Source organism: Passer montanus, unplaced genomic scaffold, assembly GCF_014805655.1.
Source record: "Passer montanus isolate IOZ18808 unplaced genomic scaffold, ASM1480565v1 scaffold126, whole genome shotgun sequence".
Classification (NCBI taxonomy): Eukaryota; Metazoa; Chordata; class Aves; order Passeriformes; family Passeridae; genus Passer; species Passer montanus.
The window spans coordinates 768,080-795,474 of record NW_024359388.1 but is presented as its reverse complement, the minus strand read 5'-3'; the positions used below and the strand labels follow the sequence as shown (position 1 = coordinate 795,474).

At 43.1% G+C, this 27,395-nt stretch overlaps 2 protein-coding genes and 1 long non-coding RNA gene across 6 annotated transcripts; 1 reads left to right on the top strand and 2 right to left on the bottom strand.

Annotated features, from left to right (window-relative positions):
• Positions 1-49: 49 nt before the first annotated feature.
• LOC120497258 lies at positions 50-3,772 on the bottom strand. The gene is made up of 3 exons (XM_039698481.1): positions 3,727-3,772; positions 2,972-3,631; positions 50-2,864 (listed from the first exon to the last, which is right to left on the bottom strand). Exons 1-3 carry the CDS (start codon positions 3,770-3,772, stop codon positions 2,785-2,787), a joined length of 786 nt encoding a protein of 261 aa, XP_039554415.1. The 3' UTR covers positions 50-2,784.
• Positions 3,630-5,488, top strand: FOXQ1 (forkhead box Q1). The gene has a single exon (XM_039698484.1). The coding sequence runs from the start codon at positions 3,771-3,773 to the stop codon at positions 4,581-4,583; it is 813 nt and encodes a 270-aa protein (XP_039554418.1). The 5' UTR covers positions 3,630-3,770; the 3' UTR covers positions 4,584-5,488.
• Positions 5,489-7,574: 2,086 nt separating this feature from the next.
• Positions 7,575-23,443, bottom strand: LOC120497261. 4 transcript variants are annotated; one of them, XR_005626467.1, is made up of 8 exons: positions 23,333-23,366; positions 17,901-18,033; positions 17,625-17,819; positions 15,624-15,721; positions 14,850-14,946; positions 11,379-11,545; positions 10,499-10,590; positions 7,575-10,115 (listed from the first exon to the last, which is right to left on the bottom strand). It is a non-coding gene; the product is annotated as an uncharacterized LOC120497261 (long non-coding RNA). The 4 variants fall into 4 exon arrangements; XR_005626466.1 differs by having other exon boundaries at positions 17,625-17,801; XR_005626469.1 differs by lacking the exons at positions 15,624-15,721; positions 17,625-17,819; positions 17,901-18,033 and having other exon boundaries at positions 23,333-23,380.
• Positions 23,444-27,395: the final 3,952 nt, after the last annotated feature.

Here is a 27,395-nt window from a genome sequence, read left to right as displayed (position 1 = left end):
GTAAGAAAGAACTGCATGGGAAAAAAAAAACCAAAAAAACCAAAAAAAAACCAGAAAGAAACAATTTTTTAAAGAATTTGAACCAAGAACATATCGTGACACACCTTTGAACGATGTTTGCTGAACTAAAAAACACATGTCTCCACAGTTTAAAATACCATGGAGACAACATGGATCAACCAAAAATACACTCAACCACCAGACAGCGTAGCATTTTTCTACATTTAGTAAGGAATATTTTTGTAATTGGTAGCTTGAGCAAACTGCAAAGGACTATACAACCTCATTTCCAAATACCCATTGGTAGATTATTTCTGAATTAAATGAGTGAAATACTACAGAAAATGGGAAGCAAAGCTGGTCGCGTGATTTTCAAGCGACCATTCACATTTCTCTGTTTGTCTTTGACTGGATACTGCTTTGGGTAGGAAAAGAGGAGATCATACATCAAAAAAAGTCCTGCTCTGCTGATCTAAAGAGGAAGAGACATTTCATTTTAGAACAAAGAATTAGACTTTTTTTTTTACCTTGCTTCACTGGAGGTTTTTGGAGGTTTTTCTTGGGGTGATGGGGGTGGGGTGTTTGGCTTTGCTATAATACAGCACATCAAAGTGCTTTTGATGTGAAGTTTACTTAACAGAATCAGTTTTTCCGATGATTGTGTTAATCTTTATAAACCTGAAGGCGATACTGTGCCTTTTTAAAAACTATAGCAGGAAAAGGCTTGAGGTTACATATACTCTCAGTGGTGAGAGATGGGAGTAGTTGGATTATTTCACCACTTCTTACAACTTTGCTTGTGTTTCATGGGCAGCGTTAGCAATGGGCTTGATATTGCTCTCACTCAGGCCAGGAAGGTTCTATTTAAACCCTGCACAGACTTTTCATAAGCACCTTTCATATATTTTCTCAGGTCAGGGCCACCAGAGATTTCAAGGGACAGTTTACAACAGGCACTGGCTCAGAGATAGCAAAGGGGCCTTGAGCCACAACAAGAATCAGTGCTGATCTTAGAAAGGTGCCCTGCTCCCACCCATTAATAGCTATCTTTGTATTATTTTGAGTACAAGCTTCTGTCCCCTCTTGAATCTTGCAAAACCAGCTTTGCCATCCACTCCTAGTCTTGAAGTATGGCTGTGAAAAAGCTTCTGTTATGTCTGACGTGTTTACCTACAGCATTTGAATGACTTTTTAAGTTCTTTGAATAAAGATAAGAGACAATGTGTACATTTTCCACACAAATAGTGGAACGGTAATAAAATAAACATCAAAGGCAAGCTAGCAAATCATCGCTACTTCGCTGCTATTTACAACAAAAGCAGGAAGAGGAACAAACCTACCCTTGCCATTGGCATCATCGTAGAAAATATGAGTTTTGGAAGGAATGATACCTTTTTCCCATACCCTTAAACACAAACATTGGCACCTACAGCTAAGACAACAATTTACTGAAGGATTTCAGTTTACATTACATGGAGACAACAACAACAATGAACCAAGAGAGGTCTCCCTCCTCTTATTTTTGTCTTTCTGAATTGCCTGCTTTTCTCAACTGGTACAGCTTTTGTGAGAACAGCAAGACATCCAGTGTATTATTATTTCTATTAAAGTTGTCAAGAATGCAATGAGGGACAGAAGAACCTCTCACTCTTCAGTATTTACCATGCAGACTGAAGAAATGGCAAAGCTTTGTAACAAAATGCAGGTGTGTGTGGGGGAACATATATTCTGTTCAAGAGATATCAAGATAGAAAGTGGGGCTGTTTGTTTCTGCTCTTAGTCTTTTAAACCTGTCTTTTTTCATCTTCCTCTCCAATACTCCTTGAGAGCCAGACCACAGTAGAATAGCTCTAACCAGAGTGACTCTGCACTATGTATTTATTCTAAAATAAGGTCTGATTTAGAAAGACTGCTTTTGGAAAACATGGAGCAATCCAACTCTTACTCCAGGACATAAAATTCGAAGCATACATATGAGAAATAAAACATAAGCACCACACTGGATTTCTGCTGATGCTTTTGTTATTGTTTTGCAGACGCCAGCGCTACTGCCGTATGAGTGAAATGGCATTTTGCAATGGACTCTCAGTGAGCAGAACAGGGAGCTTTCAGAGAAGCTACTGCCAGCTAGCTCTCTTTATTGAGTTGCTCTACCTAGCATAATGTTGAAGGAGAATAAAAAAAAAAACCTGAAGGAGGGCAAGACCCTCACAACTTAAACCTGAAAACAAACCCAAAAAGGATTACTATTTTTTTTTTAAAAAAGAGGGTCCAGGTAAAATTGCAGAATACACTGTCCCAAGTTTTATGGGAAATTTACAGATTCGCAGTGATTTTAAAAATGTTATTTACCATTAAAAAAAAACCCAAACCCAAAACCTACACAATAAAATATTTTACTAGAGAGTGGTAGTTGTGAGAGAGGTTACTAACACACCATCCAGAAGAGCTTAAGCAACGCTACTACAGAAACAGTAGCACACGTGAAACTGAGGTTAAGGCTTTGACTAACTCTCTCATAGCAAAACTCCAAAGCATTGCCTACCCGTTCCCATTCTACCTCTGCACCAGGTGTGCTTATGACAGAAGGAAAGAGAGACCAGGACTGAAACTGTTTTGTCAGGCTACATAAATCATTAGGAATTCACAACTGCAAAGCCATGTATTATTTTCCAACAGGTTGTTGAGCTGTCATATTACAACTTGTTGCTTTATACGGCGCTATTAAAATAAATCACTGCACGTAACAGGTTCAGCTCTGCCACCTATAAGTCATTCTGCATTTTACACCTGGGAGGCGGGCCGGCTCTGCTTAGTCGCGCCGAACTGCGGCTTCGTTCGAAATACCCGGGAAGGGGAGGGACCTGGCAGGAGAAAATACAAACAAGTTTCGTAAAATAACTTTCCAACAAGACCTCGCTGTCATCTTGGCTAATTACGGCTCTGATACGGCTTATTAGGGCATACCCACCTTTGCTACCTTGCTTCTCCACCCACCACCCTTTCAGATCTTTGTCCTGGCTCCGCCTCTCGCCGGCGTTATAATGGGCTGGTCTGAAAGTGGTGGAGAGACACACAACCACAGGGGAAGGGAGAGATAATGACAATAACACTAATAACCCTAATAACCCGTCTGCTGCCCGCCTCGCAGCGAGGAGCCAGCCCGGCGTCCCGGCACTGACAGGGGCCGAAGCCGGAGAGAGCGGAGTAACCCCGACGGCCCCCGAGAGCTTCTCCCCGCGCCCGGGGAGCGCCGATCGGTAACAGCGGCAGCGCCCCCGAGGAGGACCGAGCCCGGCCGGACACGGAGAAGTGCCGGCTCCGGCAGCCGCCCGCCCGTCCGCCCTCTGCTCGCACCGGCCCCACGGGGACCTCCTCGCCCCTCTCCGTCGGCCCCATGGAGCGGCGAGGGTAAAGAGCGAGAAGGACAAAAAACGGGGCGAAAGGAGAGCGAGCATCCCAGTGGGGAAGAAGGAGGTGGACGCCCGGAGGAATCGCCCGGTCCCGAAGGCGGCAGGGCACCGCAGCCCGTCCTCGGCGCCCACCGACGGCGAAGGGCCGGGCCCTGCTAGCGACCCCGGGCCGAGGCGGGCGCCCAGCGGAGCCGAGGCAGGCGCCTGCCACCGCGGAGCTGTCCAGGCCGGCGAGGGGACAGAAAGCCCCTGGGTCGCCTCGCCGCCTCCCGCCTCCCTTGAGGCCGCGCCGAGGGGCGGGGGTCGCGCCCGCCCAGCGGAGCCGCGGGGTGCGGGGGGGCCGGCGGCGGCGCCGCCATGAAGCTGGAGGTGTTCTCGCAGCACTATGAGGACAAGCTGAGCACCGGCAGCGACCAGGAAGGCAGCGGCTCGCTCTCCCCGGCTCCGGCGGAGAGCGAACTGGGCTCGGACGGTGACTGCGCGGCCAACAGCCCGGGCGGCGGGGCCGGGCGGCCGGGGCATCCCCCTCCGCCGCCCCCCACGCCGCAGCCCCCGCCACCGCCGCCTGCCGAGAGCGCCAAGGGGAAACCCTACACGCGGCGCCCGAAACCGCCCTACTCCTACATCGCGCTGATCGCCATGGCCATCCGCGACTCGGCCGGCGGCCGCCTGACCCTGGCCGAGATCAATGACTACCTGATGAGCCGCTTCCCCTTCTTCCGCGGCGCCTACACCGGCTGGCGCAACTCGGTGCGCCACAACCTCTCCCTCAACGACTGCTTCGTCAAGGTGCTGCGCGACCCGGCGCGGCCCTGGGGCAAGGACAACTACTGGATGCTGAACCCCAGCAGCGAGTACACCTTCGCCGACGGCGTCTTCCGCCGCCGCCGCAACGCTGTTCCACGCCGGCCTCGCCAAGAGCGGGCGGGGGCCGCCGCCCGGCTCCCCGCTCTACGGGCCCCTCCGGCTGGCCGGGCCGCTGCCGCCGGCGGCGGGGGGCTCGGCCTCCTTCCAGCCGTACGCCGTGGAGACCCCGCTGGCTTAATGGAGCCCCCCTCCTCCCCTGCGAGGGACCTGCCCGGGGAGGCGTGGAGGGGGAAAAGAGGAGGCTCTGGATCCCGCACTTTAACTCCAGAGGCGACCACAGCCTCCAAGCAAAAGCCTCGGTGACTGTGCCTTAGTGAAATGACAGTGGGTTTAACTTAAGCCAAAAAAAAAAAAAAAAAAAAAAAAGGGAAAAATGAAAAAAATTCAAACAACTGTCTGTTTGGACATAGCCATGAGCCTCAAGTGCTTCTTACTGTTCGTTGAGACTACTTGACTTAAGCCAGTCCCTCGCCATCTCCTTTCTGTGCCCCTCTCTTGTCCCCACATCTCCCGCTACCGCAGCCTGGGGCAGCAGAGCGGGGGTGCCCCGCGGAGGGCGCGGCTGCGGCCGCTGAGGGATGCGCTGTGCGCTTGGGAGGAGGGAGGGGGGCCGGGAACAGCAGGGAGAGAGTAGGGGAGGGGGCCGGGGTCTGCTGAGGAGCCGTAGGTCTGTACTGCAAAGCAATGCATCACTGTGCCAAAAGAAACCTTTTCTCCTGTCCGGCAACTGGCATTTCCTGGGAAGGGAGGATATTAAATTATTTATAAAAGTAGTGTTTTTAACACAAAGAGAGTGCAGCTTTTTAAATTAATTATTGGAGGGGGCGGGAGAGGGGAAAGGGCTCAAGGAAATGTCAGGCGTTGTCTCCTGTACTGGCTGGCGTTCTGCGTTTATGGCCAAGACCATTGCTACTGGAAAGAGAAGAGTAAATTTTTTCGTATATTATTTTTGTGTTTGTATGTAATATATGTGCGTGTGCATTTTATGGACGCTCGGCCACCATGTTTTTCCGGTTTTTTTCCTTTCTCCTTTCCCCTGAATAAAAGCTGCCCCCTAAATAAAGGCGGTAATAAGGAGAAGAGCGTGATGTCTGTGCTGGCGTGAGGGAGGGAAGCCTGTCGTGGGACAACCTTGAACGAGAAGCTTGGCTGGGGCCGCGGGGGCAGCAGGGCTGCCCGCCCTTTCATCCCCATCCCGGCCGGCGGGTAGAGGTGCCACCTACGGACCCGCCTTATTTTAGTCACGGGAGATGAGAAGTTCTCCTCTTGGGCTGCCGCCAGGAATGAAAGTCCTCTGCAATTCCTCGAGTCAAATCAGAATTTCTCGCCGAGGCTCAGCCCTGCAGAAATGCTGGGGATTTGCAGGCGGAGAGATTTGCAGGCAAACCACCTGACGTGGGGCAGCCTGTGAAAATACTGTACATCTGCCTGCCGGTTTTTTCCTTCCCCCGAAAAAACGTTGGGGTTTTGGTTTGTTTTTTTTGGGGGGGGGGTTGGGTTTTTTTGGGTTTTGGGTTTTTTTTTCTGTTGTTGTTATTGTGGTTATGGTTGTTATTGTTCCCACGAAGGACAGCAGGCGACATGTAATCCTGTTGTCATCTCTCGGTCCAAGGAAAACTCGCTTCAGGAAGGTCGTTGGCACAACCGGGCTCGGCTTGCTTCTGGTGGAGACATCCCCGGTGCCACTTACAGCGGGCGAATCCTCAGCGGGGTGAAAGCTGGGGAAGTATCTGCTGGTAATAAAAAGTTTGCAGGCGTTGCCTTCTCCCGACGGGCGTTATGTTAAGGCTGATTTGCATTGTCAGAAGCGATCAGCAAAGCCTCAGAAAGGCTAAATCGGGAAAAGGAAAGGCTGGGGAGGCTAACTGCCCGTGCTGCTGAATTACCAATCAGTGTCTTTCCCGAACTCGAAGAGATTATACAAATGCTGAAATGATCATTCGGGGTTCGTTTGTTCGGTTGCTTGTTTTAATTAATACTTTTAAAAGTATGAAAATCGGCGAGTTTTTTTCCCCTTCAAGTCCTCTGTAAGCTCAGGTTACCTAAAAAAACGATGTCAAGGAGAATTTTTAATTATACCTATTTCGGACCTTGGAGTTTCTCTCCTACCTCTTGTTCCCTCAGCGCCGAGATTCAGCAACTGAAGCCTAGCTTCTACCCCACTCGTAAAAATTATTCCGAATAACAAAGGTGTGTTGTGAAAGGAAAGCTTCAAACAGAACAATCTGCGGCCGAAAACACCGGCTTGTTTCAATACAGCTCAAACAGATTTCACGCCGCGTTAAGCTCAGACCATAACATCCATCAGAACATTGCGAGAGATTAGTGACTAATGTATGAAGTAATCCAGCCCTTGAAGGAATTGGTTTTTATGTACACACGCGCACGCACACATACACACACACTATTTCGACATCATTCTGCCTTCAAGGCTCTGTGCAAATAGTAATCTACCCTTCCATAATCTGCTCTTTCCTCTGGCTTGTATTTTTTACCGTCTCTTTTTTATGGGAGTCCATATAACCTGTTAGCACGCAACTCCTGGTGTCTTTTGCTTTTGTCCATCTGTAAAAGTCATATTTCAGGGTATATTAAAAATATCTTGATGGAAAGTGGAATTAGTTATTATAGCCACAAGCGTGTATTTTAATCGGATATATTTAAGTGTGAATAGGGATGAGCTGTGTGTAAACGTATGTTGAACAGGATGACATTGAGCTTTATTTTAACAACAAAAGAACAAAAACAAAACAAAAAAAAAAGCCCGCAGAGTTCGACATAGCCCTTGTTAATAAGTATTCTATTCTGTATTTATCTTCTGTGAAACTCCATTTTTTGATATGTCGAGAAACGCATGGCAACAGTACAGTAACAGGGATATCTGTGTCCTCGCGGTCCTTTCTTAGCCCTTGTTTGGGTTTCCTCAGACGGTCGAGATGAGGGTTTAAAGCGGTCCCCGGTGCGGGGCGGTGGGAGCAGGGGGCAGGTATCTCCTGCTGTGCGGAGCCCGCTCGGCGGCGGGGCTGTGCGGCTGTCACTTGCTGAAGGGTAGGGAGGGTCTTCTCCGCCTCCTCCTGCTTGAGCATCATCCTCCTAAGAGGAGGCAAGAGACGAATTTCCCCCAGTTGGCCTTTGGGTGGAAATTGTCCCATTCGCGCTACTTCTCAGAGCACGCGGGCTGATTGGCTTCCCGAGGGAGCGAAGGGAAAAGCCGCAGGGAAAAGCCGCTGTGCCGGTGCCGCGGCCCCGCCACCCGGCAGAGGCACGGCCGGGCGGGCAGAGCGGCCGCGGGGACCGCAGCAGCCGCAGCCCGGCACTCGGACCCGCTGCACAGCCATAAATCCGAGCTGTCGGCTGTGACAGACGGCTGGTGAAACACAGCACCTGTCCAAACACTTTCCAGCGGCAGGTAATCAGAGAACCGACACTTTACATTTTTGTGCGGAACAAGCGCATTAACCATTTCACAGACCTTCCCAAAACAGCGATGTTTGTATGTCTGGGTACTTTGTCTTTTTAAACGTCTAATAAATCAGGATGACAGAAGAGAGACAAAGCCTTTTGCCCTGTGATATTTGACACATCAGCAGCGAGCCAACACTTTGGCGCCATGGCCTTTTAGCCCTACCAGTGTCTGCATCACCCACAGCGTGTTTGTTGAATGGGTGCCGTTTGTGATGATACTTGAGGGATTTTTACACACTGCACAGGCAAAAATTAAGTCAATAGCAAAGAAAGCCTGACAGGAACAAGGAGCAAAAGAAGTCTATCACTGTGTGAAAGGACCTGAAAATATCCCATGCTGGCTGTTCCAATCCCGCTGCAGTTTCTTCAATAAAACACCAGTTTAAGCAGAACTGCATGCGAATTCAGATTCAGACCAGGCTCTGGTTTTAAGCACTTTTTTGAGGAGAGATTTAGCTTTCCCAAATAAATATATTTTGTTCCTCAGACTTTTCCCCCCCTATAACTGATTCATCTCTTTCAGGCTTTGAATGTTTAAACTTGCTTTAAAGCAGGGGAAAAAAAAATCATACCTGCCAATCAAAGTATTTTGATCAACTATTTTGGGCAGCTTCTCCATATCCTGCCCCAGCTATAGCAGGTAGTGAGTAAAATGGTTACCTGAATAATGTTAGTCCTAGCTGCTTTCCTACATCTCTACAGATTTTAAGCTGGTGAGCAGCAGAACTGCATAAACCTTTCCTGAATGGAATAAGATCAAATTAATGCAAAGGAGATGTTTAAGCAGAATTTTGTGCACTTGAGGAATTAATAGCTGCCAAACATGAACTCATAAAAGAAATGAGCTTGCAAAAGCAATCTGTGGATAACAGCTTGCATATATTACACAGAGTCCATGCAGCAGGATAACAGTACTGTGCCTATTTTCCTCTACAGTGGAGGCAAAGTGTTTAGCTCCTGTATCTCAGTAGAAGCATGCCAGCAGGACAGCCTTTTGATTGTTATTTTCCTTTCAGATTAATTAACCCAAATTTTCACCATCCGGATCTGAAGAAGCCTGAAATTTGCTTTCAGCTTGCCTTCCAAATCACCCATAAGATGGCATAAGTATCCCATCAGTATCCATAATGCTACTCAGGAAGGAATCCACTGAAATCAAACATTTTATTCAACAGGAGTGCTAGCTGCAAAACTCATTTCAACACAGCTCTTTAGTGAAGGCTCCTAAGGAAAAAAGTGTGGCCCTTCATATCATACTAGATGCTAAGAAGACTGAAAAAAAGTTGGATGGATTTTTGTCTTGGGAATTTGCAAGTATTTCTACCCCAAACCATTTTTTCAAAATGGTGATTCTTAAGGGCTGGATGTTTCAGGAACAGAAGACCCTTAGAAAAAGAAATTCCACCCCAAAAAAGGCACATACAAAGGACTCAGATTCACAGGGCCTTCATTTTTCACACCATGCTTCAAGAAACCCAAGGTGAAACTTCCTACACAAGAGCAAGGAGAGCAACACAGCCCTACATAGAAGGGTAGTGCTTCTAACCAAAGCCCACATTTTGCACAACTCTTCACTGGGCTGGAGGAGGTGTTTCTTTTAATAACAGGCAAGAGAGTCAGTCCTTTTGTTGTGCCAGGCTTCTTGCCTTTTAAGTCTGAAGTAGACAAAAACAAAGCTGAAATCCACCTCCAGCCAAATTCGAGGCACTAAGTTGTGATTTTGGCAAGAGTGTTTGTTGCAACTTTGCTGAGCACTACGGTAGCACTTTAATGATGGGGTGAATATAGTTCCATCTTTCGTTTACATCCTGAAGAGGAAACATTTTCCTCTTGACTAAATTGTCTTCATTGACTCTCAGAAGTCCCAAAACCAGCTTCAGAGAAGACATCTATGGAGTGCAAATACCCTATCATAAAATTCAGACAAATGGCTACAGAACACCTAGTCCCTTCTAAACATCCAAACATATTAATGATACTTTTTCAGGTTATCTATTGACAGCTTCAGAAAGCTACTCCTGCATAGGAGCTAAACATTGCTGTTCAGGAAGTTATACCTCGATACCTCTGGATGGACTAGGTCTTTGTCCTCTATTCCAGGGCCAGAGGGGGCAGAGTATGATGAAGGATTGAGAGAACACAGTCATTACACATTTGTGCTCTTGCACCATGCTATTGTTTTCTTTATTATGACCTGTTTCAAAATGTTAGAGCTCTTTCAAGCAGCATGGCACACTAATAGCCTCCTTTGCTATGGGGAAAAGCAATGTTTTTGTGGGTTCTTTCCCCTCCTTAATTGCAGAAAATATCCAAGATGGAGCAATACAACTCTAGTCCTCAGTACAAAGTCTTGCGCTGAGCATGTGGGACCTAGGACCCCAAGGTAGAAAAAACATGTAAGAGGGGAAAAACCAAGAAAATAGGCCAACACCTAGTTTGGCCTAATTTCCAAATTCCTCTGTAGTTGCTTCCTGATCATAACTATTCACGGAACACGTTTATATGCAGTATGTGTTCATAAATGCTTTAATAAGTACAATTTAGCTGGTTTAGGGTCCAATGGGTTTATTTTAGCTGTGTTTGAATTGTTGTTGTTATTTTAAGTCATAATTTGGTACTGGAGATGTTATTCCAATAACATCTGACAGTCAGCTGGCAACCCTTCATATAAATAATACGCTTCTTGTTTATCCTTAATATTGCTAAAATGTTTTTAGTCCATTGTAGAGAAATAGTATTAATGAATAACACACCTGAGCAAAATTCGGCTTAACTACAGGCACTCTGTGGGTCCATGAGTTACCCCAGGATACTTTACTGGGAGGACTCTTCAACAAGACTGCTTCTGTGAAATTAATTTTTTTATTTGGTAGATCTTTAAGTTAACTGTCTTAAAGATCTCAATGTTTCAGCAGAAATCTGGGACTCCATTTTCCTGGCATATTACTTTATTCAGTAGCTGTTACAAACAGGCAGGCGAACTTCAACATTCCAAGTAGAAGTTGTCAATCTTGAATTTTTGAAAAGACAATTTTCTGTAAAACCTCAGATTACTTATGGTCTTTCAAACCAGGCATATGACGCCAAACTGTCCATCTCAGTTCTTTCCACAGCATTACTGTTTAAAATCACAGCATCTTACTACAGAAATATCTTCACTAGATTTCTAATAAGAATGTATAAAAATGTGGATAGGAACATCTTCTGGAATCACCCAGTTACTTCCCCTCCAGTGCAGTTTCTTTAAGTTTATTTTTAAAAACTTCTGGAACAAGGCATTATTTAGTAGCTATATTTAGAGCATCCTAAGCAATGAAGAAGAAAACCATATCTTTGCAGGCTTTCTTTGTGAGACTAGTTAAGTTGCATAACTAGGTGACAGCAGATTTTTAGTATTATTCCTAAAACAAGAGTACAATGCAGTTCTCTTTCACCAGCAAGCACCTGCTGTTGCTCTGGGTGCTTCACAGAGCCACCTTCAATACAGTGGTAAGTGCTCCGTACTCATCCTCATACAACACCAGAGTACTTCCCCTTGCTTTGGCATACACAAGCCTCAATTAGTTGTATGTTATCATCACATTTCCCATTAATCATTTAGCAGAACTTTACAGATGTACAGTAAAAACTTACCCAATTCTTTCCTCGTAAGTCAATCCAGGAAGCCCCCAAGTCATTTCTGTGTTTCTCTGAACTCCTCTGGATCATCTCTTTCTGACTAATTGCAAGAACATGGCCAAGGCATAGCTTTCTGTGTCACAATACCTGGAGTCATATCAGGCTCTTCCCATGCCCGCCAGCTCCAGAAGAAGCAGGTTAAAAAAGGACAAAGAAGTTATAAATTATTTCCAAAGCAGCCAGGCTCACACATGACAACAGAGTACAGACTGCAGTTACTCAACCTTCTCAGCAATAACCATCAAAAAAAACCACTGCAGTGTAACATTTCAACAACCTTGTTCAGTCAGAGAAGCAGCCTTCCCCTTTCACTTCCCTCTGCTCCCTTGTCTTGCTTGCCCTTATTCAAAGCTATCCTTAAGGAAACAGAAACTATTTTGCCCTCAAATCTAACTGGCTACAAAATGGCAGAACTTGCCATTGACTCTTCTGATGCCTTAGCAACCTCTGCTAAGAGGACTTTGCCCCAAGTCTCTAACAGACAGCATCTCTCCTTCCAGATCCTAAATTGGGAAGAAAAAGCATATAAACTGTATTTTGTCTGGTCACAGCTCCTAAACCAAAGCCTGTTCATCCCATAGTAAAGTCACTGCTGAGAGCTTGGCCAAAGCAAAATTGCAGTATAGCACAGCTCATGCCATTTCCCAAAGAAATTGGGAAATTCTTGGATCTTCCACAGCTAACAAGATAAAACACTTGTCAGAGCTCCCAAGAAGAATTCAGGTTAGAATTTTCCTGCTCCACAGGAACTAGGTACTGCTCCCCATTTCTTTATTCCATACAAAGAAGATTGGTTTTATTCTTTGCTGAGAATAAGGTTCCCCTATCCCATACTGTTACCAGTGGATGCAAGGGAGAATATCCTCTTTGTGTTATTATCTCTAGCACCACAGATGAGAAATTCAAATCTGAGCAGGTGACTCAACACAATCAACATATATCATCATGTTGTTGTTATAACATCTTCCTCTCCACTACAAACAACCAGAGCAGGGATTCTAAGATTACCCAAACTTTAATTAATATTTGCATCAGGAAAATTTATGTTAGACACCTTTTTGTTCTTTGCACAACTGAAATCTCAAGACCAAGAGATCATCTGTGTGAAAAGAAGTGAAAGGTGTAAATTTTCATAGCTTGATTTAAATGTTGGGGAATTATGCTGGGGTTTCCTACAGCGTGGAGATGACTCAAACTAGGAAACAGCTGAAGCAGCTAGAAGTCAGCCAGGTCACCCATGGGTTTGTGAACACTGCAGTGCTGCCAAAGGCCTGTTAGTTGGAGGAGTAAATCTGTACAACAGAGAAGAGCATGGAATACAGTTCTAGAGCTATTACTTGTGCTAATTAGCCAAAGCTGAAGTTTACTGTCTTACTCTAAGATGTCATAAAAACCTTTTAATTCAGGTCGCAGCGTGGTATCAGTAATTAGTAATTATTTTCACATTTATATGTACTACATTAATAAAAGCCCCTACAATAAAACATCTTAAAGCAAATAAATTTTAAAAATGGACCAGTGTTCACCATTATTTTAGCCCCTTTTAATTCAATGCACATATCACCATAGTGAACTATTTAAATTAAAGGACCACACTTCTCCTCTTCCTATAGGATTGCTGCACCATCCAATATAACTATTTGTTGTGGAAAGGAAACTGTCTTGTGGAACTAAAATAAAAATTGTTTTCAGGGCCCTGATTCAGTGGAAGTCAGGAGGTTTATTCTAAATGTGAATAAAAACCTCTGGAAAAGAGTGAATGTTTTAAATATTTAAGTGACAGTATTATAGATGTGCATGGGACAACTAAACTCTAACTTCTTTTCAGCCAGCTTGGTGTCAGGATATATAGAAACCTGTTGTATGCAAAGACTTTTTTTTTTATTTAGAGTACTTCTGGTAGTTAGCTTTATCAGGAACACAGACAGTTGTGTTACTTTGCCAGAATCCATTCTAACACAGTGGACACTGCAATGGAAAAGCGGGGCTCTTGTGGACTTGCACACTCTGTCATAGTATCCTTTAAGAAATGAGGTTTTGCAATTTCTGAGGAGTCACAGGCACCCAGACTTGAATCTAACTCAGATAACAATCTAAGCCGTGGGACCCTTCCCTTTGGCACAGTTCTGCTCTTCCTTACCAGATCAAGAAGTCTGGCTTAACAGGCTGGTGCCTACAGGTCTCCCAGATGTGATGAGGGCTGACAAAACCATATCATCATATTCATTCTTATTTAATTGCTTGCAAAACAGGATTGAACACTGCTCGAGTTCAATTTATTTTGGTTGGCTGCTTTTGTGAGCACCATCCATCCACATCCCCTGACACAGGGCCAGCAAGTAACATCCTACAATCAGGGATTGTGCCAATAGCCTGGATCAATCTATCAGCCACCACTATACAAAGTGCAGCACAGGACTATCACAGGGATCTCCATCACAAAAAGAACTTCGGTTTTGTGCACTTATTGCTAGAGTACATTCCTCTAAGTGGCACATGCACCCCTCAGACCATGCCTACACAATTGTCCCCAGTCACATCCTAACCACAAAATCTTGCAGGCAGAAGAAAACCTCACCAATCACTGCATTTCATCACTTCATAACAACTGTAAAATGGTTGAATTTTAAGGCTATTTTCCCTCAAAAGGGTTGGATTAGGATTGGATGCACATAGGGAGCTCACTTCTATTTATTTGATAAATTTCCCGTTCAATTACAAGAATAGACTGAGAAAAACTGAAGATGTTTTCCATAGATTGACTGAGAAGTATGTTCTTTTTGACTTCAGCCTCAAAATTTCATTTCACAATGGTGAAAAACGCAAAAAAGGTCCATTTATTTTCCAGATAGGCACATATCTACCTGCATGACAGATGGCTCCAGCTGATTTCAGCAGGAGTTCTCATGGACATTAAATATCTCAGTCAGTCAGCTCTTACTGGGAGTGGCTCAAAACCCAGCTGAGCCAGGAACTAAAGGTGAGCAGCTATACATTAATCTTAATTGCTATTCTATAAATAGTCTGGGAAAGAAGGTAATGGGAAACCCCAGCCAAATTGAGCAACCAGTGGCATGAAGGGGTATTTTTGTGTCCCCTGCATTATTAAAAGGCCAAATAGGTGTTCAAATTAGAAGGCTCAAACACTGACATCAAACTCTGTTTTGAGCAAGACACTTATTTTGTCATAAAGCCAAAAAAATCATAAAACTAAGTTTCCGATAGTTCATTATTTTCATATTTCTGTTGCATTTCTTTAAACTTGCCTTATAACAGCAAATTTGAGATCTCAAGAGTCTGAACAGAATGATCATTTGCACAGTAACTGCTTTCCTGGATTTCAACTTATTTCAAAGAGCCTTATGGCCACAACCTTATGGCAGTAAGCTGGGAGGAACCAGAGGGATTTCAGGGTGCTGAGCTTACCATGGGCCAGGCTGCATCCAGTTCTTCTGAGGTTCTCAGCATGGAACAGAGAATTCCACCTCATACAATGCCACCCAGAAGTACATGCAGTGCCATCCTTACCAAAGATAGAAGAATTTTTACTCCAGTGGGAGGTGAAATCAATGAGCAACACCTGGAATGTCTGACAGACCAGGTCTTGCAAGGGCACATCCCCTTATGAGCAGAACAAAACCGCTTAAGCCTTCAAAATACACACTAATTCTTCAGGGAGGGTCATGATAGGCAGGAGTTAGTCAGATACTCATGGACAAGGACACATCATCCTTTAAAAAAGCAGAGGGAAGCTGCTCCCACATCCATGAGAACTAGGACCTTGGAGACAATCCTGAGGTCCAGAGGGTCATGGATTCATGTTCCAACTAAAACTACTCCACACGATGTCTGCAGAGATAGAAGCTTTGTCCAAGCCCTGCTGCCTCTCAGGACAATCAACTCTCAAAGCAGCAACTGGATGGAGCCTAGGAAAGGAGGAGGAAACCACTCAGTCTCCTGAAGGCCTTGCTTCAGCTCTGCCTGACACCATATCAGTCACAAGTCTAGAAGTTTATAAGCTTCCAACCTAAACACTCTTATCACCATGTATAGCTCTGAGCCCTGGGGGTTCCCTTCTGCCCATCAATGCAGAGATATGTTATCATCATTTTCTATCATGTAAACTCAACTACTGTTCAAGTTGCACTGATGCGAGATAACCATACGGTGTTGATCACCCATATCAGCCTGAAAACATACCTGAACTCTGAGGTGTTTATATGTACAGGCTGGTAGAGGAGCTTGACTGGTGGCCCTGCTTGCATAAGGCTCTCTCCTTGCTCCATTAGTTCTACAGACTGAACATACAGGAAAAACTAAATATTTAACTAGATTTTTTTTTTCATTAAAATAAAGTTATAGTGAGAACAAAACCAGAAACTGATTTTCAGTCAGGAAGGAGAAAAAAACCATCCTATTTGAAATTATTCACATTTCAACTTTAGTTTCTTTCTCAGAGACCTGATCAACACTGTCAAACATAGTACTACTTTTCATTTGCTCTATTTAATCCAGTACCTATTTACTTAGTAACGCCAGACAAAATTAGGGGGGAAAAACCACCTTTTTTTTAAAGTATCATCCAATAAAAGTAATTGCAAAGGGCCCATCAATGCACAGTGTGAATAATACATCAAAATATTATCTACACATAAAAACCTCAATTATTTGGCAAGTCACCATTTACACTTATATGAAAAACATTTTTATGGCTGTTTATGGCCTCAGAGATAAATATATATTGGCATTTACTGAAATGATGTCTTGGTGAACAGCTGTATAATATGATAGAGTAGAAATATGGATTAAATGTGGCCATATTTGCACTATGAACACAGAGCTCAAAGCTAGAAAAAAAAAATAGGTTTTAAAACTCCAAGTTTCAATGATGTAAATAGAAGCATGAAAAAAATGAAGGTTCTGTATGAAAAAAGACTTGCAGAGCCAGTTTCTTATTCTGCAATCAGAGAAAGACCCACATGCTACAGGGGAGAGGGAATTCATCCTTTTGATGTGGGCAAGTAAGGGAATGTGTCCTTCTGGACAGGAGCGTGCACTTGTACCACAAGTGGCACAGGTGACTGCTGTCCATCCCCCCAGGGGCCCACATGCTTCACTTGAACCTGTGAGTTCTGACAACATCTCCCAGCCTGTTCCTGGTTGGGATGCTGAAAGACCCAAGCAGGGTGGACAGGCTTGCTGGACTACCACCAGCACAGCCTGCCAGGTGAATTAGCTTTTCCCTGGATGCTCTGCCCAGGATAACTCCAGCATGTTCCATGCAGCTGAAATATATCTTACTAAAAGCCCAAATTTACAACCAACTTGTATAGAGTTTTCCAACTGACCTGTTGAAAAAATGTCATAAGGAACACCAAGCTTGACTGTGAGAATTGTTATGTATCTTTACATAGGAAGCTGTGTAATTCCAAAATCCCTTCATATATGTCCAAAAATCTGCCAGTCCTATATCAATGGGAAACTTTGGTTAGCCCAAGGTCCTGTCTCCAGTACACCTATTCTCTATAGCTCAGGGAATGGCCAACAGCAGGTAAACATAGTCCCATGCATTTCCAAACTCTGCATGAAAATGAGGGTGTTCCTAAATCAAAACAGGATTTTTGTGCTTAATAGCTCTAAAAAACCCTTTTCTTTAGCAAATCTGTCCTGTCACTTCTTAAGACCATTCCAATTTTTTCAGTTGAATTTCACAGTCAGTTTTGTGTGGTGTGAAGAGGGACCTCTTGCTATTTTGTTACAAAAGCACTTCCTAATAACAGGCCACAGGATAAATTGTAGCTGCCATCGGGGGCAAATTTGCAACCATTGCCCAAAAGCTCTTTATTCATAACTTCAGACTTGCATTAAATCCCGCTTATGAGAAATCTCTTGAACAGTTTTGATAAATTCATCTCTCATCCTGATCATACCTGTGAACCTTATTCTACCTTTACTGTGCCTTGCTTTGAGAGGTAAGGTTGTTGGCAAAAGTTCTGGGTTGGGAGGCCTCCAACCACAGACAGGATTTGAGAGCTGAGTATGCCAAGGACCCATATTCTGCAAACACAAGTGAACTGGTAATCATGAACATAATACCTTTACTGGTTGCTACTGTTTCTCCAATTGCAGCTCAATCTGGACTTTTTTATTAGGAAAATCAAAGCAACACTCCTGTGTGGTAAGTGTTATTTCAGAGCCTACCTGAAGCTTTTTTTCTCCACCATTAAAACTGCTCTCTTTCAAAAAGCCAGACACACTTCAGCTTTGGTAGGGAGGATTGGACCTGTCTGTGTCATCAGTATTAGGCTGTCTAGCTCTGTCCCTTTGCCTTGGATCAAGAATCATGCAGACCATGCAGCTCGTGCTGTCCTCAGGTCCCTGTGAAGACCACAAAAGCTGGTGAGGGAGAGTGAGGTTAACAATAAGTCATGATTTAAATCCCTCCAGGCACCGCCCCCCCCACCATTCCATCCATACCAGGACCTTTCATAGTTGCACATTCTATTCTTGAAGCCTTGTCTACCACATATATAAGCAGAAGCTCTGGCCTGCCAAAGACCAACTTCAATTCTCCACAAAACTTTTCTGGTTTTGATCTGTTCTTCTGACCCTGAAGATAGATCACAGATGTCTTGAATAAGCAACCAGAAAGTTCTTGGGTTTTGACTGGAGCTGTCAAAGGAAGAGCTCATGATTAAACAGGATGGTGCAAAATCATCAGGGACAAGAGCTATCTTGTCCACTTTTTCACAGCAAAGGTTGACCAAATTCTCTCTGAACTGAGATACTTTCTACAGGCAGAAGACCTCACAGCAAATTCTCTCCAACCTTTCTATGAACTGAGATACTTTCTACAGTCAGAAGACCTCTGTTTTAATAGTCTTTGTCTAGAGCTTAGTCTTAGTAGGCAAAACCACCATCTTTAAGAGTGATCTATATTTTACACCAAAGTATTCTTTATATCAAAACTTAGTGCTCACCACTGCCCAATCTGCTGAGAAGTACAGTGCTGTGTGTTCCTGATAAGCTAGAGAAGCACACAAGGAAAGTTTTGGAAGAGCTTCCTAGTTCATATTTGTATCTGTGAATGAGCCAAAAGGTGTTAAAACAAGGAAGAGCATTTTCAGAAGAACAAATCATCCATCACATTTTCCCCCTTTCCTCCAACAACTACTTTTGTTTAATACTACCTTCAGTAACAACGACAACAAAACTCATTACAAATTACCCAAGCTACAAGATAGCTCAAATATTAACAAGCATGTAAAGCCACTAGGGGTAAAGCCTGAAGCTGTATAATAATAAAGCAAGACTCAACGAGATTCCATAATTATTTGTTACACAACCCAAGAAACTGGCTAGAGCATTTCTAAGATTACACACCTTCCTTTACACACCTAACCATGCCAGAAATTACATAAGGCTTTTTATAACAATCATTTATTAAAAAGGCAAAATAAAGGGTCATTATGACCAGAGGTGACAATCCAAGAATTAGTTTACTTAGGACCTGATCCAAAGCCCATGACAGTGATCTGCATACATTTCAACATGCTTTGGATCAGACACTGAATGTTTTCCATGTTGTTCCCCTTTTTCTTCTATAGAACTAAGGGACTAGAACTGTAAAGGAAATTAAAGTGGACATATGTTCCTGTCATAGCTGAGAAATCAGAGCCAGCACTGATTTTAGTGATGATAGCATTTGTTTTGCATCCTTCCAGAAAGAAAAAAAAAAAAGCTGGCCATCTATTCAGATTCCCAAATACAGGTTTGAATGCTTTCTAGGTATTTCATTTCTGGAAATGTTGACCTATGCAGACAGCCCTAGCAAGAGTTGTAGGAAGCATCTGAAGCAGTTGAGATACAAGCGGATATATCTATTCCTAGGCACTTTTACATCAAGAAAAATACAAAACACATGACCAGCTGTACTGTTATAACAGGAAAATTACATCTGCAGCATGGAAATGGAGTCCTTAGCTGTAAGTCTAGCTCTAGCCACCAGGAAGTCCTTTCAGGTAAGAGCATATACTAGTGAGACAGTTTATCTGTAAAGCTGCAGGTGATGAGACTACTTGTTCCCTTCTTCCGGACTTGTTAAGGACTGTGGAGAGTACACAACTCAGTGGGGGAATACTATAAGAAAAAAAAATTACATGTCATGCATACAGTCATATATATATTGACCTAGAAAACATAAGAATTCTGCATAAGAAGCAAAACAAAGACTTGGAATTTAATTGATGGGTAACAACCTGCAGGATCAGGCTCAAAAATATCTTGCTGTGGAAGAGTTGCTTTGCATCAGTTAAACATAATTAACCCAGAGGCAGCAAGTGAGTGGAGGAAGAAAAAACACCTCAGAATACAACAGAAATCTACAGTCTTGAATATTGGGGTGAATGTATACAAGGCCCAGTTTTGTTAATTGTTAAATTTGCCTAAAAACTTCACCAATAAATGAGGCTTGCAGGATCTAGATGCCTTTTTTTTTGTTACAGAAAAAAAGGAAAAGTTTAATAGCTCACAGAGAAGTCTCCTTGCAGCTGAGCAGGACAGTGCCTGTGGGCAGATTAACCTGGGACTGCACTTGGTTTCTGTGCCTCTAATTCATTTGCAACATCCACATCTCCAGATCCCTGTCTAACAGCAACACCAGTCAGGATCAACAGAGCACCCTTGGTCTCTCCAGATTCATAACTTCTCCTTTAGCCCACAGCTCTCTCAGTGTAGTTTACAAGCCTAAGCCTTGCATCAACCAAGAGCTGCCCAATGCTCCAACATACATTTTGCCTTTCCACACAGACTGGCAATTTAATCAGGTCAACACAACAGTGGGTAACTCTCAGTGGGACACAATTTCCTATTGTTAATTGCTTTCTAGATAGAAGGATTCATGGTGCTGACCCTTGCAGCCAAGGGTTCCACCAAAGCATCCAAACTCCATTTCTAAATCCTTTTGATTCTCACTGAGCAGAGCAGACCTGCAGCACAAGGAGGTGCTGGTCTGCATGCCTTGACTTATGTCTGCATTGGGACTGAATCTACCAAGGGCTTGCCCAGGAGCTCATCTCCATAGAGGCACTTGAGATGCTCCATCTTCTGTTTCCGTGACGTCTAAATCTGATCCAGCAAGTGTGACACCTGTGCTGTGCACTAGACAAAGTCACTTTGCAATCGAGGATCAGAACAAAAAACTTCATGCCCACACACCCCCAATGAAGAGCAGATTCTTCCCTTCCCACTGTCCAAATGATAACTGGGTCAATTTGCCTTTCCCAAGACAGTCTTAAATGTTCTTCAGCAACAACCTCTGGACATCCTAACCCTTTTCTACACAGACTGAAAAACTCAGACTCAAAACCTTCCCTTTTTTATCATTCACCCTTACAAAAGGAGGAACTATTCCTACAGAACATATTTGGCCCTCATTCTATTCTTCAGACGCATGCTTTCCAAAGTAAAAAGATAAGACAGAATTTAATATTACTTCTTGGACACAAAACTAAATATCTTTTAGTATGAGGGACTTCGTAGGTACTTGTAGGAAAAGGGACTTTCTAAGCCAAGATGGGTTTAGCTTTCAACAGAAACATGAGCAACCATTACAAACCTTGTGTCTCTTAGATCTCCTTGGTAGGAACAGACACATTTCTATTAGAACTGACAAAATACCCACATTATTCTGAGTGACAACAATCAAATCGTCTAACCAGCATTGTCTTACTTTGGAGCCACTTTGCTGGCTTTCTCTTGACTCCAGTTTCACCAGTTTCTACAACTGGTGATTAGTATACCATTAAGAACAAAAACAAAGCAGAACCTTTGTGAAGGTGTGCAGATAATCAAGGCAACACTGCAGCCTGCAGGTGTGTTTTAAGATAACACCAGGACACACCTGGATACTCCTCTGTTCTCCACTCCCAGAGGACACACAGTGGCAGTGACAGGCTAGAAGATCTTCTGAAGTCACTTCAATGGGCTATGTATTAAGTAGACCCAAATAAATTATTCAGGCTGTGTTCATAACTAGAAGGAAATAATTATCTATCTTTCCTTCCCTCTTCCTCCCAAACCCCCACCCTTCTCAATAATTGAAGGACTTGGTGAAGGTTATTGGTAGAATTCTTTACTTATCCATGGATGTTTATTTGCATGGGAAACTCTAAAAACCTCAAGATGATGAGCAATAAATGTAATTTTACACGGAACTGTGAGCATAAGAGAGAAATAGAGACTTTGGACTGAAAAGGAACAAACAAGTGGGGACCAAATCAGCTAACACTCATTACCTTCTTTGATTTAGCAGACAGATACCTTGTTAAAGTCCCAGGAGGCAGCCTGGTGCAGACAGTTTTTTTCAAGTCTATTGTCCCACTCCATTATTTGAACATATTCTTCTCCTTGGAGCTCGGGTGCTTTACCACTACCATTTTCAAACCATTTCAGACTATCCTCTTCACTTAAATTACCTCAGAACTTCAGATCCTTTGTCAGCTTCTTGAAATAACAGCCAGAAATAACACCTTTTATTGCTTTCTCCACATTCCTACAGTTAAATGTTCTCAGCACTCTCCAAAATTTTGATTAGTTTTGTCCTGTTATATATTTTATTAAAACTCCACCATGACCTGCCTTTTAAATCCTTCCAATAGTCACTCAAAACCAAGTTCTACTCTAACTCCTCCATTCAGTTTTGTGACCTCAGAAATCTTATAGATATTTACTTCTGTGTCCCAGAAGCATCCCGTAAACTAGGTACTCATCTCTACTTCTCCGGAGAAAGTATAAAATTCTTGGCATGTACTGCAATCTCTTTCCTTTGTTTCCCTGTCTCCCTTCCATGGTAACTTATTCTGATATAGCAGTTATAGAATCCCATCTCCCAAGTTTCTACAACACCTTTTATAACTTACCTTTGGCTGTAGTCTAATGCTTCGGATACTTTTTTTTAATTGCCATACCATTAGTCGTAGTGTAGAGAGATCCCAAGCACTCAGTTCACTGCCCTATTATTCTCAGTTCTGTTTCTGTGATGGCTTTTATAAGGGTCCTCATTCTATCTCCAACAGGTGACAGGAGACTAATTTAGCTGTGGATGCCTACCAAAAGTCTTTTCAAGCCTAGTTCTGTCTTCTGCCAAGAAATGCTTTCTCCCTGCTTAACTAACTGGACATCGTTTTTTATTTCTTCTTTTTTAGAGCACACAAAGTTCACGATCAGCAGACACAGAGACTCTATCTTGTCCCTTTGCTCAGCCACACAGTCCCCTCTGGCACTTACCTGCTCCTGCCTGACTCTCTACTTACAAGGACAGGAGCTGTGATTCCCCCAAGCCCCAGAATTATTTCCCATTTGGGTAGGGTCACACTGACTGTGGCTCCTCTGCACTGACATAAGAAAAAGCAGTCAGAAAAACACCATTACAATTCATCTTCCCATGATGTCTCCAACTTAAGTACTTCCTACTGCACAGAAGAACTGGGGAAGCAGTCTGAGGACCATTTCTGTGCCCTTCTGAAGTCTGCCACTTATCAACAACATCCTCTGACCACCAATGATCTCTCAATATTTTAGACACTGCACTCATAGCACCTTCTGCCTTTTCTTCTAAAAAAAGTCTTTCACAGGCTCACATACAAAATTACAACTTGTCTTAGCCACACCCTCTGCCTCAATTACTTATTGATAAAGAGTCACACAACTGTAACTTCAGAGATACCAAGAACTAATCCATGCCTTACAACAATAAGGTTCAAGCATACAACTGAACACTTTCTGCTGAAGATGACAACTCCTTTTTTTCTGTCTGTTACCCAAAGGGGATTGAAACAACTCACACAACAACTACTCAACTGATATTTGGTGGGTCTAAAAAACATACAGCAAGTACTACAGCAACTTACCTGTTTGCAAACCACAAAGAACACCCAGTTGTGACCACTAACCCAGCCCGTGGGCCACCCTCGTTTTTATGGTTGCCTTAATCAGCAGTATATTGAAAAGAACTGTGCTGCTCAGGCTCAGAGCATTTGCATGCACTCAGCCTGGCCTTATATTCCCTCAGAACAGCAGGCAGGTGATGGCCGTCATCCTTCAAGTGGTCTCTCATATCTATACAAGCATGGGTTTGGGGTGGATGTTAGATCCCTTGTTCCCAGTGCAATTCCTAGTGCCATGGTATCTCTCCTGCAGCTGTCCGACACAAGCACAACTCAAAGTGATGTGGTGGCCATTAGCTGTTGGAATGGCTTCTACTTTGTCATTTTTCTATTACTTTTCTATGTGTAGATGGATCCCTCACACTACTTGCTGCTCACACCAGTGGTGGTTTCCAGGATGGGTGCCAGGCATGCACGGAAGGAGGGAGACAATATGAAGCCATGACAAAAAGACAGAATGATGTAAACCTTATAAGCTCAGTTTATTATATATGTTTTAATATTCCAGTAAGAGCTCCTTAACTTTATGTCCAGCCCTTAAGCTAGACATAGATGTTTTCAAAATCTGTGTGATTTTTCAGCCTCTCCAAAACTGTCCTCTTCTGGCCCAAAATTTCACTATGCACCTAAGGCCTTTTTAACATTAATGTTTAAGTGTCAATCTGTAAGCAAAGTAATGTGTGATTTCTAACATTATATGCATGACACAAATGGGCAAGAAAACGTAGAAGTAGTACTAAGTGTTCGTGCTATGCTGTATTTTCAGTGAACAGCAGCCAAAGCTAAGATTCAGTTTGAATATTGTGTTTAGGAAAAGCAAAAAGCAATAGAAATGTCACTCACTTTAACTAGAACTAGGACTTTTTTATGATTATCACTACTTTAGAAGTAAAAAAAAATATATTGTTGGAGGCTCTTCCTTGTTTCTCATACTCGGTTCAAAGCTGATGACATTACTGGAAAGTTTCAAGTTTAGAATATTAATTGGGTCATTCTTTTACAGGTATATTTTTATTGAGAAAAAACAGAAGGTAAAATATCTGTGAAGACAGTGAAATTATCTCAGTGGAAGTACCTTGAGGTAAATAAGAATAATGTAGTTCTTAATGAAGACCCAAAAGGGCCCTCAATAATTCAAGAGAACTCTTGCAAAGGGGGCTTCTTTACTGGTCTAGGAAGAAGAGCAGAATGTAACATTCACTCCTGCACTTCATAATAAAACCCTCTTGAGCCACAAAATAGCAGAAGAGAACAGAGATATTGTCTGTCTTTGGACAGTGTAATGCTGGCACCTTAAACAGCCATCCACGTGGATGCTGTTAGCCAGCTAGAGAGAGGTTCTGTGCTGAAGGACTCACAGTCCAAATAGGTAAGATAAAATGCAATAAAATAAAAGCAATCTTCTTATCCCTGTTTTATGGGTAGGAAACAGACCTCTGAAGAAATTTAGTGCCTTACTGCTCAAAGCCATACAGGAAATCAGTGTCAGAGGAAACAAATTCAAACCTCAGTGTCATGGCAGTTCCTTCCTCTTGATACCACTTTGACCATCAGGGCTGCTTTCAATTAAGCCTTTTATTGAGGACATCTCTTTCCAGCTATGCAATTTTTTTTATTGCATATCCCACATGGTGGACCTGTAGAATTACAAGTGTCTCCAGCCAGGTCCTTTACTGTGTTTTATGAACCTTAATGAGCCCCCCCACGGAAAGCCGAAATACCTGCAGGGAGGGGGTGGGGAGCAGGGCAGCAGAAATAGCAGCATTGTATGCGGCTTTCAGTGTGCGGTCCACGCTCAGGAGGGAGTGTGTGGGTAAACAATCCCATTTGCCACGTTTAAGGACAGGCACAATTTTAGGAAATCCAAACACCCTGTTAGCCTACTGACCTCTAGATAACCTGCTTCAGCAACAATGAAACTTACAGTGTGCTGAGGAGGCGGAGGGGCAACACTGGGAAGATGCTTTGCTGCCGTAGGAAATGAGCCAAGGAAAACTCTGTCATCATTTTGATCTTCGTCTGATGAGTCTGTAAAAGGAGAAGAGTATCAGCTTTCTAAAAAAACTGTTTTCTGACAGAGATTTGAAGTGAATTTTCCTGTCCTAGCAGCACTAGCTAAGTGGTGCTGCCTCCACTTGCCTTGATCCTCTCACCTGAGAAGTCTGCTTTCCACAGACCAAGGTGAAATGGAATCCAAAGAAAAAGTAGCTCCACGTTATCCACAACTTTTCAACCTGAAGGCACAGAGGAAGCATGCAAATCAAGCTCTTCTGCCTTAGATATATAGTCTCAGTGTGGATTTTGGTCATTCGTACCAGAGGATACCAGAAACGTAGGCACAGACACAGAACTGAAAGTGAAGGGGAAACTAGGGTCAAAAGCAGGAATGGGGGTGTTTGCATGGCCATTTGGCAGCAGCACACATTCAGTAAGCAGCTGATTGTATAAACATCTTCAGTTCACCTTGCTTAGGTTTCTTTTTCCTGTGCACAGTCAGGTGTTGGTCACATTGTCACAAAATCTTTTCTGAAAGGAAGGGCTCGGAAAGGATTTTACACAGTGAGGATGCACTACCATTTGCATTTTTCACCTAGGAATAATGTCTGCTTGCATCTTTTGAAGTGCTTTCTTGACTAATTCAACTGTTCCCACCCTTTAGCTAGTCTACTGCTCAGAAATGTAGATGCAAGTGGCTTGCCCAGGGACAATGCAGAGGACAAAAGTGATGTTTCTTTATTTTCTTGAACCAAGATCACTTTTAGTTGCTGGGAATGGCTCTAGTGATTAAAAGAAGATTGCTTGTATCAGTTGAATATCTAGTTTATATATCTAGTTTGATTTGTTTGTGATTTTAAAGCCTGTACTTACTGTGGGAAAACTGAGGAGAAGGACCTTTACAAGCTGCATCAGCTTTGTGGTGGAATATGAAGGAGCCTAGAACAGCACTGTTAGATGGGCTCACCACAGCACTGGGGGTGAAGAGAAACACAGTCAGGCTACACGGAATAGTTTCATTGCAAGCCTGTCTCTACTCAATGTTTTGAAAAAATCGTTTGACTCTTTCTCCTCCCAGTCCTTGCTTGTGACATGTTGGAGCTTTGTTACACCCAGCGCTTGGATAAATAAAATCACCGCCCATGGTTCATGTAGGAATAGCAGCAGCCTTGAGTGCAGTATTGTAAGAGCAAGAGATTTTGTTCTTTATCACCTTGTTACATTGGTCCTGCAAGCCTAGCCATAAAAAACACCTTGTAACCATACCTAATATCCAATATGTCTGCAGCAAAACACATTTTTCAGGTATCAAATCCGTGCACAGCACAGAAAGAATGACTTGGAACGGGAAGAAAGACGGAACATTGAGCTCTAGGAAAACTCAAAGGAACATTTTATTGTAACATTTATAATAGAAGTTGGGGGGTTTAGTTTTGCCTCAAGGTGTAACTTGCTCATAAAAGTGCTGGAAAACCTGCTGTGTATAAGAACCCTGGCCTATGATGTCAGAATTCATTATGCACACAGGGGCTATTTACAGCCTTGTAAAGTTGTAGACAAGGAAATTGTTGCTGAAATATTGTTTCAAAAGTTTAAAGGTAATCATTCTACTGATGTATACACCTCAGCTATTGAACAGATCTTTTAAACAGTTCCTGTAAACTGAAGAAATCATATGGCTTGAGTTGTAAACATTCACTCATGTTTCTTCACATGTGCTACACCTAGAATTATATACATGTATGGGGTAATTGTGAGATAGTTATTTTTATACAAAAGTTATCTGCTAAATTATAAATTAAGCATATGCATAAGGTGTTCAGAAATAAGACAAACTGAAAGCAATTTTCACTGCCCCCTTTCCACTCCCCATTCAGACTCTTAAAAAAAAAAAAAAGAAAAAAAAAGAAAAAAAAAAAGAAAAAAAAAGAAGAGAGGAAGCAAATCAAGAAAAGAGGGACAGCAAAGAATTTAACCCAGAAAGGGAGCAAAAGCATGAATCCCCATCTAGGATCAAGCAGGATTTGATGCA

Bases quoted from the DNA above. Each gene is read 5' to 3' on its own strand.
- LOC120497258 (XM_039698481.1), bottom strand. From the start codon at position 3,772: ATGGCGGCGCCGCCGCCGGCCCCCCCGCACCCCGCGGCTCCGCTGG. The intron at 3,632-3,726 runs GCGGGCGCGACC...CGGCCTGGACAG, and splicing joins GCACCCCGCGGCTCCGCTGG to CTCCGCGGTGGCAGGCGCCT. The intron at 2,865-2,971 runs GTGGGTATGCCC...TTCTCCTGCCAG, and splicing joins GGAGAAGCAAGGTAGCAAAG to GTCCCTCCCCTTCCCGGGTA.
- FOXQ1 (XM_039698484.1), top strand. From the start codon at position 3,771: ATGAAGCTGGAGGTGTTCTCGCAGCACTATGAGGACAAGCTGAGCACC.